Source organism: Heterocephalus glaber, unplaced genomic scaffold, assembly GCF_053883595.1.
Source record: "Heterocephalus glaber isolate CG9 unplaced genomic scaffold, H.glaber_assembly_v1.0 deba00000122, whole genome shotgun sequence".
NCBI lineage: Eukaryota > Metazoa > Chordata > Mammalia > Rodentia > Bathyergidae > Heterocephalus > Heterocephalus glaber.
The window spans coordinates 74,932,140-74,946,112 of record NW_028258138.1 but is presented as its reverse complement, the minus strand read 5'-3'; the positions used below and the strand labels follow the sequence as shown (position 1 = coordinate 74,946,112).

Sequence of the window (13,973 nt, the reverse complement as noted above, 5' to 3'; positions counted from 1 at the left end):
TGAGTTATGAGCTGAGCTGAAAGATGTCTCATCCAGAATACCCTTGTGACCAGACAGGCTTCCCTGTCATATGAAGGTCAGTGCCTGTACTCAAGGAAACTTGTCTAGCCCCATCTCTAGCATGTCTCTATGCAAGACATGAAAACTTGCAGGCAGGCTTATATCTTGAGATAAAGACTTTCCTTCCTTCATTGAATTTGTAAAAAAAACCTGTATATATGTAGATCTACTTTTACAACCTCTGTTCTGTTAGACTGTGTCTAACCTTATACTAATACCATCTGTCCTGGTCATAGTGGCTTCAGAATAAATAAGTCTTTAAATTAGGCAATGTAACTCTTCCAATTTTATTCTTCCTTTTCAAGGTTGTTTTGCTATTTTAAGCTCTATGCATTCTAGGTTCACTGCATTTGCATTTTATTTCTATATAAATCTTAAAAATCAATGTATAAATCTTGCTGGGATTTGGTTGGGATTGTATTGATTCTACTGGGGAAACTGTTTATCATCTTAGTCTGTTGCTTTCAACTTCTGTGGCCATCAAAAGCATACTTCTCTGAAATAACAAAAAGAAGACTGAGAAGTGTGGGGACTACAACGCTGACTGCAGGCTCTGATGGGGATGTTATATTTGCTCCATTTCAAGGTCCCTGTAAGTGACCCATAGGGGAATGCTTTTCTGATCTATTTCTACTAGGGAGCAATTCAAATGAGAAAACTTTTTTAGACTGAATAAAATTACTCCCACTTTAAGGCTCTGTTTCATGAAAAGAATTCCCTAACAGCATCCAAATCATTTAAAAATTGCACATATTGCTGTGAAGATGTACTGATAATGTAGCTGCATTTCATGGCCCTACTGCATGCCTCTCCTGTGATACCAGCTTACTGCTTAGGCCCACAGTTCCCCAATGAGAGAGAGCTATGTTCCCTACAGTAGACTGGCAGCTCCATGCATGGCAGAATCATATGTTTTTAAAGCAATGTGTAATGCCTGATTGTGGTAGATTATATTATTGTTAAGCAAATAGTCATTTTCCTTTCCCAACCTTCTAAGGAGGCATTGTTGGCTCACTGGTGTTGGCTTGGCCATATGATTATTTTGGCCAACAAGATGTTAGAGAATGTGACAGAGATAAAGACTTGCAATACTCTTGCACAGAGGACTTTGGGCTTCTGCATGCTTGCCTGTAACTATGAATGTATCCAAAGTAGCTGCTGGTCAAGGAAGATGAAAGACATAGGAGCAGATCTGGATGCAGCATGCAAGCTGGGAGCTTATCTCTACCAAAGGCAGCTGAAGTCAACTGAACCCCAGATAGTTAAACAATAAATAAATGCATATTGTTTTTACTGTCAAGTTTGCAGTGGTTTGTTACATAGAGTTATTGTGGAAGTAGCTGACAGATATATTGCTTAAATCTAGCATTCAGCATATATCCACTTTCTACTTTGTCACTTATATATAGACCTGATGAGTTTGAAAAATGTAAGAGAAACAAATCACATGGTCCACTTGGATAATGGAAAGGATGATAAGGAAGCTAATGAGTTACTCTGCAAGCCATTCTTTCATTCTCAAAGGCTGTGCTGAGAGAACTGCTCTTAGTGGCGGTTGTACTGCAGAACTGCAATGTGTGGTAGGACACAGCCCTGGTCAGCCTCAGCCCCACATGTCCCACAGTCCCTTCCCTCACCTGTTCAGAAGTTTTGTAAAAGGCCACAGAGGCATTGACCAGTTTGAGTCGGTCTTCCATCTTCAGCATGAGCTGCTGCCAGTGGAGGGCTACCTTCTCGGCACATTCCCGGATGGCATCTGCATCATAGTGGCCAGCCTGGAGCAGTGCCTCAGCTTTCTGCTGCACCTGCAGGGCACTCTGGTGCGTCTTCTGCAAGGAAGTGGCATGAAAGAGGGACTGGGCACGAGGGGTAGGAGAGAGAGGTCCATGGGAACAACCCAGGCATGGTATGGGAGGGGGTGGAGTGAGGCGTGAGTGGAAAGATGCAGAGAAGTTAAAAAGCTTTAAATGACTGATCCATTTCATCAAGATGATTAATACATTATTGTTTTAAAGTATATTTTAAACAAGAATTTCATATACTTTCATCAACTGATCTCTCAGGACTCTAACTCCTGTCTCCACTCCTTGTTTTCTGCTTGCATCTCTCTGGAATTTAATGACATCTCAATTTTCACGGCAGAGAAAGAGAAGTAGTGTATAAATGTGCTCTTTGATTGGTTCATTAGTTAAATTTTCTTTTCAAGCGAACCATAAAATTATCACTACATTTTCAGAGATAAATGATGCATTTTACAGATTAAATACGATATATTTTAAAAAACCTCCATATCACATAAATCTCAAACAGTGCACACATTTTAAACATTAATAAACAGTTTAAAAGGACTCCAGTAGAAGGAATAAATTGGGCAGGTTAATAAAACTAAAGAGTAACCTCTCACATCCTCCCTTAAGTTACTTCACCAAAGGAGTAGAGCAGAACAGTAGATAACCAACTCAACACATGATATTTACATTTGATCTTAGGATATATTTATCATATATCTTATTTTTTAATGCTTTCTGATTCAGACTAAATGTACTTTGTATTCTCTGAGTTCACATTAATTGCAGGAGGTGGGGAGACCAGGGTGGGGGACTGGGTAATAGGGAGAGAACCAAATGGGATTGCAGTCTCTCAAGACCAAGCACTGATATGGATGATCTACATGAGAATGTCAGAGCCCAACTGACCTGAAAGAGCTAAGAGCATTGCAACTTCAACTGTTGGGACCACTTCAGCCTAACGGTGTAGGTTTGGCCTTTGTACTTTTAGGAAAGTATAGTTCAGCTGGCAATGAAGAGGGAAAGCTAGGAAGCCCAGGGAGTTACTCCAGAAATCATTTCTGCCCTTCTTGGGCAGTGCTGAGACTGTTTGTTCTCAAGAGCTAGTCCATTCAGCATTCCTTTGGTCCCTCACTTTCACCATACTTCTCCTGGATTCCCCACACATTTGGCCTTTGCCCTGATTTCAGACTGCAGTCTACACACTCCTACTTCTTTTTCCCAGTCTATCAACCACCTTTTGGCTTTTGTCCATTCTCTCCTGAGTTGGTAGTGGCTCCATTAGTATGACTTCCTCCAGCAACCCAGGTCCCTGCAGGCCCTTGTCAGCCCTTTGTCCTGACTGCTATGTCAGCATCGGGTTCCTAATTGCTGAATGCCGCTAGAAAAAGTAAACTAAAGGGCACTCAGGGGTCCACTTTGTTCATTTATTTGTTCATTCATTTATGCATGTTGGTGACTGAACTCAGGGCCACAAGCAAGCTAAGCATATGTTCTACCTTTGAGTTATACTCCCAGCTAGTCCTCCCATCCTTCACCTTTCTACACTTTCACTTAATTCTCTGTATTAGGAAGTGCCTCCATTAGATGGCTTCTAATATCCTTCCCAGCTCTAAAATTTGGATTTTATGCTTTAAGTATCACTCTTCTGTCAATTCAAAAGCTTTGAGTGTTTTCCCTCATTGCTATGAAATTAAGTCCAAACTTCAAAGGCTGACATTAAAATTCCCCCTACTTCTGTAACATTACTACCTATTGCTTCTTTCCATAAATCATTTGAGAGTCTACCATGTGCATTCTTCCCTTTGCCGTCTTCCTTCCTCCTACCTTTGGTGAATGGCTGTGCTTTTCTGCGTCCCAGCTTTCCTTTGACACTCTCCTTAAATCTACCCCCTTCAACAAAGGTAGACTTTTTGGAAGGCCTGAGACTCACTGAAAACTACTCTCTTTTGTTCTCCTCTGTCACTCATCTAACACTTGGCTGAATCTTGTTACTTACACCGTGAAACTCAAGGCAAGGACAGTTTGAAAAGTCATTTAAATAGCTGTCATTCATCCAAGGGTACGCTCTGTGCTTATGCACATATTTTCTAGCTCTCTTAACATTACTGCAAGGTGGATGTACTTTTTTCCATCTCAGAGATTAAGAAACTGATGTTCAGTTGGCTAAATGACTTACTCAAAAATCTATAACCAAAGAAGTGATGAAACCAGAAATAAGACTCAGATTTGACCTATTCCCAGACCTATGTTCTTTACACTGTATAGCACCATATCATTTTAGCTGTTGGGTTAGAAGTGTACTCATTTGGAGGAAGGGTTCACCAGATGAACATAATTGATTATGATAACTATCTAGTCTTTCCTCAATATATAAAACCAGCATATAATAGTCATCATAAACCCATTATATCTTTTTCTCTCAGAGTAGGGGAGTAGCCTGGATTTTCCTATAGTCTATGCTATGTAATAAATTCTCTTTCTTACTCTGAATTGCATTATCATCTAATAGCCCTAAGAACTCCTTCCCCTTTTAATTTCCTAAATGATAAAATCTTATTTGCATAGCATAATCTTTGCTTTGCTAAACTAAAGCCATTATTTTGCATTTATTTTTATTCCCCATTATCTAATCCTGTTGAGTGCTATAACTTTAAGACATGGATTATCAAGGGCATTAATGTTTAGTAGGAATACATGGAAGAAAGTTGGAGTGGATCAATTGAATATATTATCCAACTTTAACTACATTTTTGGCATACTATTTATATTTAAAATGCCAAAGAGAATTTAAAAAATGGATTTTAAAATTGAGCTTCTATGAAGTTCGTAGTTCCTAAAGACACACCTGCTATATCCTGGATACTAACAAATAATAATCTAGGTTTGCTTGCAGTGTTGTTCATTGCTTCCCATTATGAATGACTCTGGGAAGTCTGCCTGAAGCCAAGGCTATTTCAGATAAATATTCTGACCTTCTTTGGGAAGACCAAAGCCTTCAACCTGTGTGGCCACTCCAGCTAGGGTTAGCAGATATTTTGGTTTGCTCAGGATAGTTCTGGTATGTGTGTATTTTTCTGCCTCAGTTACCAGTAATTCTTCCCTTAACTTTTAAAAATGTCTCAGTTGGCACAATAAAATATATGATCATCCTACCAATGGCTCTTTTATTTTTCCCGATGGAACTCAGGGTTCTTTCTTAGGGTTCAAGAAGACAAATGATGCTCCCTATCAGCAATCATTATAAAGGCCTCCATAACACCATCCAAATGGGATAAGCCAAACCAGACTACTTAAACTCCTTTTAACAATGTTTATATCCTCCCTGGAGTATTTCCCTCCTGATGCAGTATCTGATATACACTTAAGGAGCAGTACGGGCCCTCAGGAGAAGGAGCATATGCTGAAACTGGTTCTACTCTCCTTGTTATTCTAACCATGCTGCAAGCCCTGTCTACCTCCTATTCTCAAGATCTTCCAATACTCCCATCTGCTCTGCCATGCCCTTTTGAGACCACAGACATCAAGCTAGAGTCACCTGTATCTCAGCATCAATTCCAACAATATTTGACCAAGTTGTACTCATAGAAACTCAGGGCTGATTAGGAAAGGTTTATGCTTAGTGAGGCTCTATACTGTAAGAATGAGTGGCATCTAATAGGAATTAGCACAGATGTCTATACAGCCATGTGGGATTTAGTCATTTCAATACTATTGTGAAAGCATTTGCTCACGTTTTCCTGTCAGCTCATTGAGATATTCAAGCATGTCATGCACTTGGTCTTTCTTGCCAGACATTAAATGAAGGGACTGGAATTGTAATCACCTGATAGGGCAATGTAAACCTTCTCATTCAAGATAAGTAAGGAGGAGAATGGCCAAGTTCTGTCCTGTCTCTGCTAAGCTTCCCTCGCAGTTGGTTTGACTGTCAGACCCTTCTCGCTGCCTTTGTATACTGGATCTGAAACACTGTGTGCCTGATGATAACCCCATCCTAGTTCTTCCTTTATAATGAGATCGTAACACTATTGAATCTTGATGTATCAGTATTCTGCAACAGCTGATGATAATAAAACCTCTCCTATGGTTAATTTCTCCTTGGAAAATGATTTGCTCAAAATGTGCATGCAACATAGTTTATTTTTAAATCTTAAATCCCAGATAGTACTTCTAGGACCAGTACTGGTTCCTAAGAATATATCAAGCATCTTCTGGGAACATGTCCTTCATCTTAATTTACTCTTATGCCTAAAAGATGGTTTCAGTAAAATTAAATATTTAAATTCAATCAATGTTAAGTTTAACATCATTAGTAATCAGTTGGATAATCGTATTAAAAGAAAATAACATGTTTTTCAGTTTTTATACACTCAGAAGTGGGCTAAGTTCTACATGAACCACAAACAATGAGTATTTGAAGTTTTCGCTCACTTTTCCCATCGGTACTGAACTTATTTTATTTTTAATGTATTTCTCCTGTCCCATTTCCTACTCTTTCCACCATACCACTATAAAGCAATCAACTTAAGTCTCTTTGGGAAGGACAATGACCTAGCAGCAGAAAAGATAATTAAAGATGTTATTTAAAGCAAGGCAGCATTTATATATATTAGGTTATCATGAGTGAAGTTGTATTTTAGGCTTTTAAAAAGTTCTATTTGGTGAATTTCTAGTTGCAGTTGATTTTTTTAAAAAATTATTTATTTATTTGTTTATTTTGGTACTGGGGATCAAACTTCGGACCTTGCACTTGCCAGGCAGATGCTGGAACAACTGAGCTAAATCCCCAGCCCTGCAGTTGATTTTTAAAATATGATATCTATCAGCATTCTTGATGCAAATTATCTAGTGCAAGCTGCTCTAATGCTCATAGTCCTTATTAACCTTTCAATGCGTAGGATCCATTTTTGGGGACCCTCTCCCAACAATGGAACATAACGAAATGTTTTCAAAGTCTTGTTCCCTGAATTTTTCTAGGTAACACATGAATTTCATGCAAAAATTCAAAAAATTTCATCTCAGCATAAATGGTTAAAAGGCAGACTTTCACCTATCAACTACATGTTTAAAAATAAGATCCCAATTTACTATTGACTTGTTTATTCTCAGTCTTAAGAGATCTTCCATTGAAAGTAACTTCTAAACTTTTAGCTTTATATTTTTCACCTGGTACATAGTCCATGCTGTGCAAAAGCTCCTTAAAGACAGAAGGCACCAATGAACAACAAAGTCTCATCTGTACTGTGAATACCTGACTTGTGATAGCAGAACTTCTAGGGGAGGTGTGCCCCTGCGCGTGCTTCCCCTTGATAGCTCAGGGTCGGGGAGGCTCTAGGGCCATTTGACTAGAAGGAGTAATGCCCACATCTCAGGGATAGTCCTGCTTGAAGTACAGAACAAAATGGAGACAGAAGACAGTACAGCCAGATTTGGGTATTACCTCGATGGCTAGTTGGAACTGCTCGTGCTCCCGCTGCAGCTGCTCTGCCTCCGACAAAGAGCTGGCATTTACCAGACTAGCATTGAGCATGGACTCTCCATTACGTATCCATCCCAGGACCTAGGGAGTTGGTACAAACACACAGGTAAATGACCTTCAGCAACTTCCTGGGTGTTGGTGCCTTTTTTGAGTGGCGCTTCAGTTGGAGGGCTCTCTAAAAGGAGGATCTTTAGTCAGGTGTGCTGGTGCGTGCCTGTCATCCTTGCGATCTGGGAGAATGAAGCAGGAAGGTCATAGGCTGATGCCCAGCTCAGGCAACTTAATGGGTCAGTGAGAACCTGTCTCAAAACAAAACATTAAAAAAGTGCTGGGGCTGGGTGTGGTGGAGCTTGCTTGTAAACCCAGTGCTAGGGAGGCTGAGGCAAGAGGATCGCTGCAGGTTGAAGGCCAGCCTGGGCTACATAGTAAATTCCATGCCAGTCTAAACTACATAGCAAGATCCTGTCTCAAAAAAAAAGGACAAAGGATCTTTTTGTTTATGTTTTTGTTTTTGTTTTTTAGGCGGGTGGTGGAACCACTCAGCTAAATCCCTGGCCCACAAAGGGTCTTTTAGTTGTTCTTGTTGTTGAGATGGATTCCAGCTATGCAGTTCAGGGTGGCCTCAGATTTTGCAACTATGTAGCCCAGGTATCTCACCTTCCTGAGTAGGTAGGATTACAGGCGTGCACCACATGCCTGGCTAGGGTCTTAAATGATCACCATCCCAAACTTTCTATTACCTTGTGCTATAAGGAGCTTATTTTACATGCCAACTTCATTCCTGGCTTCATATATTATTTCCTCCCCTCATCACCTTTTTGTCCCAATTTCCTCATTCACTGAATTAAGAATTACTTAATCTGGTTGTTTTTATATGTGTCTAATTATACACAATGGTATAAATAAATAAATTTTAACTGTTTGTATCCATTTCCTTTTTAAAAGACCCAGTTCAAATAATTTCTTGGAATCTTCTGTTGGAAACAATATCCTTATCAAAAACAACCATACTGTTTTGTATGTACCAACTTTATGGCAATCACCAGTTATTTCAACCTACAATTCATCTCCCTCTCAGATTGTAAAATTCCTGAAAACTAGAATAATCTATCAGTCATATTTAAATCTCACAAAGTGCCTAGCACAGTACTCTGCATATAGTGGGTACAGTACAGCGATGTTCTGAAAGCAGTGGAGAATATCCAGTTATACCTGGGCTGGGCCCAACCTCCTACACCTTAAAAAACAACTAAGAGTAGACAGACTTGAGCTTTTGTAGGTAAACAATCCGTAGGAAGCAGGATGGAGAGAGAACAAGCAAATAGCACAAAAATTTATACAGTGGATCATTAAAAAAGGGGGGGGAGTACATTACAATCAAATTATTTAGCAGCTATTTCTAGGCTAAATACAAATTCTAGATGACCTTTGTGAGTAGTATTGGGAGAAGAAAACTCAGTTCGGAAATATTAGGGTACGACGAGAAACACTTTAACACTGTCTACATAGTCCTAGGTTATACAGAGATGTGGTGCTTATCTGCTAATAGAATAAGCAAAAATAATCCAGCTGGAAGAGGTTGGCTCTACAAACCTACCTGATACGTCTGGTCACCAAAACATTGTCAAACATCTTCGTTTCTAGGGAGCTGAGTTTTTTCTTGGTGAGGAAATATAAATTCTTCTGAAATTTCAATATCAGTAAATATCATTCATCTGTTACTTCATGCCAAAGGAGAAGACACCACGATCTGTTTCAGACTTTCTTCTCCCTTCAACTTCCTTATGTTGAACAACTGGAAAACACTAAGCCTGCTCTCCTGCCCTGACTCTCGTAACCATCTCTTAAACTTCACTGCCGGGGAAGAAAATGATTGATCCTTTATTTTGTGTAGATAACACTGGGGCATAAATCCTTCTGGAGTTAGAATATTTGGAGTGAGAAGTTAATTCATGGCCAGTCTGGCAGACTGTGGATGAGATACTGTTCCGTGAAGCAATTAGTTGCATGAAATAACTGCTTGGAGTGCACGTGTAAAATCCCTGTTGTCCCTGGAGGACTGTGGCTGGCTGGCTAGAGGTGCTAATGATTTTGAAAAGCTGCCTGCAAGTTTGGGTGCATGCATTCATAGATTGCATGCCCAAATGATTCCCCTCTTTGGAAAATGGAACTCATCGTATATATTTTGAACTATGTCCCTATAATATGTTTTACTGCATCCTTAGTTTGGAGATTCATTTGAGGGTGTCAGAAAAACACTTTCTCTATATGCATCATAAAGCAATGCTCCATCTGGGCTTCCTGAGTCTTGCTAGGAAATTTTCTCTCTAGTTCCAGCCAACTGGAGACATCAGTTATAGCTATGGTGCTGGGCATACCCATTTACCAGCTTTGCATTTAGAAATATCGTGTGTTTTAGTCCCTGCTTCTTTTATTGATTCATAACATATCTTTGTTCATGTTTATTTCTCAAATTCTGTTTATAATGCCATTCTAGGACTTTGAAGTCCTAAGTGTTTGATTTTAGGAAGATAAAAATACATGGTAATTTAGATCCATGGTCTTAATCCAGGCTGAGACTGATCCCCAGGAATGAGTCAATGTTAGAAGTAAAACTAGCAAAGTATAGAAAGAACATAAAATTTGAAGTCAGAATACATGACTTTGTTACCTATCCAGCAAAAATCATTTAGCCTCTCTGAATCTCAAGTTTCCTCATTTGTAAAATATGGATAACTGTATTTTTCTTTTTCTGCACTGCAGGGTTAATGCAACATATTGGAAAATGTAAAGTTTGATGCTACTGCTGCTGCTGTTGTTAGCACTTGTGTTCATGCAAAGTTTGGTGCAAAGCTGGGTAATATTGTGATTTTTCATTATACTTTTCCCAATGAAAAGAGAAAAAAAATTAGATATATTAAGCTTTCTTCAACAATTTGAATGAGCTTATTGGCATATTCTTGTCCAATGTAGGTTTCCTAGATTGTTGTACTTACTCTTTATACTTTGTGATCACTGACAATTTTTTAGTATAATTTTCTATTATTGGGAGCTTTTATCTTCCTGGTTTTTACACTTGTTATTATCCTGTGAGCATCCAAATGTGTTAGGTAGTAGAAGAAATATTGTAACTAAAATGAGAAAATATACTGACCTCAAACTGTGTGATCTTGAAAATATTATTTAATCTAAGGCTTAGTTTTCTCATCTGTAAAATGTGAACATTTACTTGCCTAAAGCAAAGGGTAAAGAAATGAAATCATTAATGTACAAGTATTTTTCAAACCATAAAATTAACATTTTACATTTATGAACTACTGAGGCAACAATTTGCCTAATGGGTTAATTTTTTTGTTGTTGTTTCTTCGGTTTTTGTCTTTTGAGACAGGGTCTCGCTATTAGCCCAGGCTGGCCTTGAACTCACTACGTAGCCCAGACAGGCCTTGAATTTATGGCAATCCTCCTGCCTCAGCCTCCAGAGTGCTGGGATTACAGGTGTGTGCCACCACTCCCTAGCAGATTAGATAATTTTTAAAGGTCATTTCCTGCTTTAACATCCCATACTTCTTTCAAAATTTAAAGAATGCCCCTGTACCCTTAGGATTACAGAGGAAATGGGGTAGGTAGAAATGAGAGATTGGACGAATACTGCTTATAAAAGGAAGAGCTAGGCCAAGAATTCAGCTCAGTTTGAGATTAGTGGTTGACCTAAAAATGCCATCTATTACTTCCTGAGGCCAAGGAGGCTCAGAGAAGCCAAAATCAGGAAAGTGGATTGGGGTAAATGGACGTGAATGTCCACACATGACAATGCCACTTCAGCTGGGCAGGCTGGGTCTTGTGATCATGTCTGGGGAGGCCAGGCTGGTCTTGGTTACTTTGCTCTGAATGTTTATCTTGATCACATGCAAATTTTGGCCAGCATTTGGCCCAAAGAAGGAATCCAATAACTTATAAATTTATTTGATCTTCTTTTCTGTAAAATATACTGCTCTGCGGGAATACATATGGAAATTTATTTATTTTTATGCCCATTATGTCCTCTTTTTAAAAAATCTTCCTGCATTATTTAATATATGTGAGGTCATCTTAACCAGAGTAGTAATTTTCCTAGAAGCAATCAGAGAATTCTGTGGGGTCTTGAAAGTAATCTGAGGGGCATGTGTGTGGTCTAAGGACTTGGCCCATATGCTGTAATCAGAGGACACATTTCTCTTCAAGGTGCAGGGTTTCTCCAGAGATGTGGGGGCTATCTTAGATATAAAGTCCTGTCTCATCCTTCAGAAGGGAAATCAGTTACATTCATCAATTTCATTTGTTCTTAACATTTACAGATAACTTTCAGCTTACTGTGTGCTTCATCACTCTTTAAAACTTCAGTTTCATATAATTTCAATGTAGCAACACTTAAAGTCATGAGGGTCACAGTTAAATCTAAACCTTTAACCTATGAGTTCCAACAACAGAGCTGTATCATAACACATTATTGTCCTTTCCTTTTCTGTCCTAATGGCATTTCAATTAAGGTTTTCTTTTCTTTTTTTTTCTTGAGAATATATTCAAGAGAAACTCTCAAGTCAGTATCTAAATTTAGCCTCATTGATCAACACTGACATCTAAATTAACTCCCTTTTTCTGAGTGTCAACAGCTTACAAATCAATATTTCCTGTTCCACCAATTTCCATCAAACACAAATGCCTTCTTTGAAAATGGATCAGTCCAATCTGTAAAGAAAGAGCCTACACTGACAGGGAAAACAAGTCTATCTAATGGGGAATCATGGTTTAACCAACCAGCAGTCCCTTGGCTCCTTGAAAGGCCACTGTGTTTTGCAAAGGTCTTTGTAGGTTTCTTCAGAGTTGGACTTAAACAATCTTATATGGTTTGGAACTATAATCCCACTTTGTGTCATTTTCACCATGCTAGGGAGAAGGCACTTCCCCACCCCTGCAGAAGAATTTTTTGTCCTCCAACTAATGCAATTATGAATGGAATGTATTATTAGTCAAACCAGGACTATTTATATACAGTCTAGCGAACCATTTGACAAACCACCTATCATCATCTCAGGCTCCATCCTATATAGAATGTATATCTGGACAATGAAAATTCATTTCCATTTAATATCAGTTGAAAAAAACATGATTAGGAGATTGATTCTACTATTGATGCCAGAGTAAAAAAAATAAACAAAAACCAGACAAAAAAAGCAAAACTGTAGATTTCATTTCTAAATCAAATAGAAATAATTTCTCTGTTGTTCATTGTATTCAGATGATTATTTCTGCCATCTGCTGTGAAAGCACAGGAAGACTGTAGCAGCCTGGCTCACCTCCAACAGGTGCTACCCTCTCTGTAGGCCATGCCTACTGTCTTCTCAGACATGGTGCTGATCAGCCCAGCTCAGATTGTGTTCTGCTCCTAGGCTTTTCTCCATTGCTTCTGGAATGGCTGGTGGGTATGTGCGGCCTCATAGAGGAAAATCTTGGGGTTAGGAGGCCTGGGTTCAGTTTTCAGCTAACTAATTCAAGTCCCTTCAGCCTATTAATCCTATGGAACCTCAGTTTCCTCATTTGTAAAATAAGCATAATATCATTTCCCCCATGAGCCTGTTCTCTTAAAATGAGATCATAAAAGAAAGTAATGTCGTTTTTGCTAAAAGTTCAGAATTTGTATACGCATTACTGCTTTCGGCCTACTAGGATTTTCATCATTTCCTCATGAATAACATGTCTCTCTAGAGGCTAAAATGTGACCCCAGTGTAATTAAGCAGAAAACACTGGGATGGCAGCTCTGTGAACTGGCCTTGCGTGGGCCTCAGTGATTTCAACTGGCATGAACATAGACTTTTAGCATGGCATGTGTGTAGGCTCTTGTTGAGCACTGATAGGGAGAGAAGGAGAGTGAAAAAGATAATTTTGCCCAATGTAACAAATAACAATGTATTAACTATGACATAGGAATTAGCAAGGCATATCTTGAATGCAAGTGACTGAGCAACACTTAAATAAAATACGCTTTTGTCCCTTATACTAAAATCAATACTTTTAAACCTAAAAGCTCCAACAGCCACTGCACACACAGAAGTGTTTAAAAGTGGAAGATATTTCTCTGCTGAGGATAGTTTGGGCTGGGCTCTGCATAAGCAGGCGAGGAGGGTTGCTTCGGAGAGTACAGAGCAGAAAGCAGCCATCACTTCAGTTAAACGTGTGGTGCTTCCCCTGATGGAAGGCCCTTCTATACTCAGGTGTGTTCTTTCCTCATTATTAGTGACCTCATCCTTGGTGACCCCTTTAAGCTTCAGTGGGTTCATGTGGAAAAGAGGAACTTGCATCTCCTTGAGGGGAGGTAGAAAGGGCACATAGAAATAGAATGATTATTGTATGTTTATTTCTTCAATCTGACTTTGTAAAAAAAAATCCTCCATTTATTATGTTTACATTACCACCGGATCTTCTCATAGTGATATTGACAAATGTGCCATTGGTCAGTATATGTATGTTCCCAGAGGTCTGAGTATGTCTGTATAATGCCTCATGCAGATAAGAATTCTTTTATCTTGTTAAAATCAACTTTAAAATGGAAAGAAATGGTTCTTTTAAGAATCACACACATTACAAACAATGATGGCAGCTGCTATTTATT

At 38.9% G+C, this 13,973-nt stretch overlaps 1 protein-coding gene across 26 annotated transcripts in view; it reads right to left on the bottom strand.

The window, feature by feature from the left end:
• Positions 1–13,973, bottom strand: part of Kalrn (kalirin RhoGEF kinase) — a 698,268-nt gene that overhangs the window by 263,587 nt on the left and 420,708 nt on the right. For 18 of the 26 annotated variants that reach the window (XM_021259403.2, XM_021259427.2, XM_021259429.2 and 15 more), the window contains exons 16-17: positions 7,288–7,407; positions 1,698–1,916 (exon numbers count right to left, since the gene is read on the bottom strand). In XM_021259403.2, the coding sequence (XP_021115062.1) occupies positions 1,698–1,916; positions 7,288–7,407 (339 nt within the window). The remainder of the gene's footprint in view (positions 1–1,697; positions 1,917–7,287; positions 7,408–13,973) is intronic. The other 8 variants (XM_021259411.2, XM_021259430.2, XM_004835214.4 and 5 more) reach the window with 1 other exon arrangement.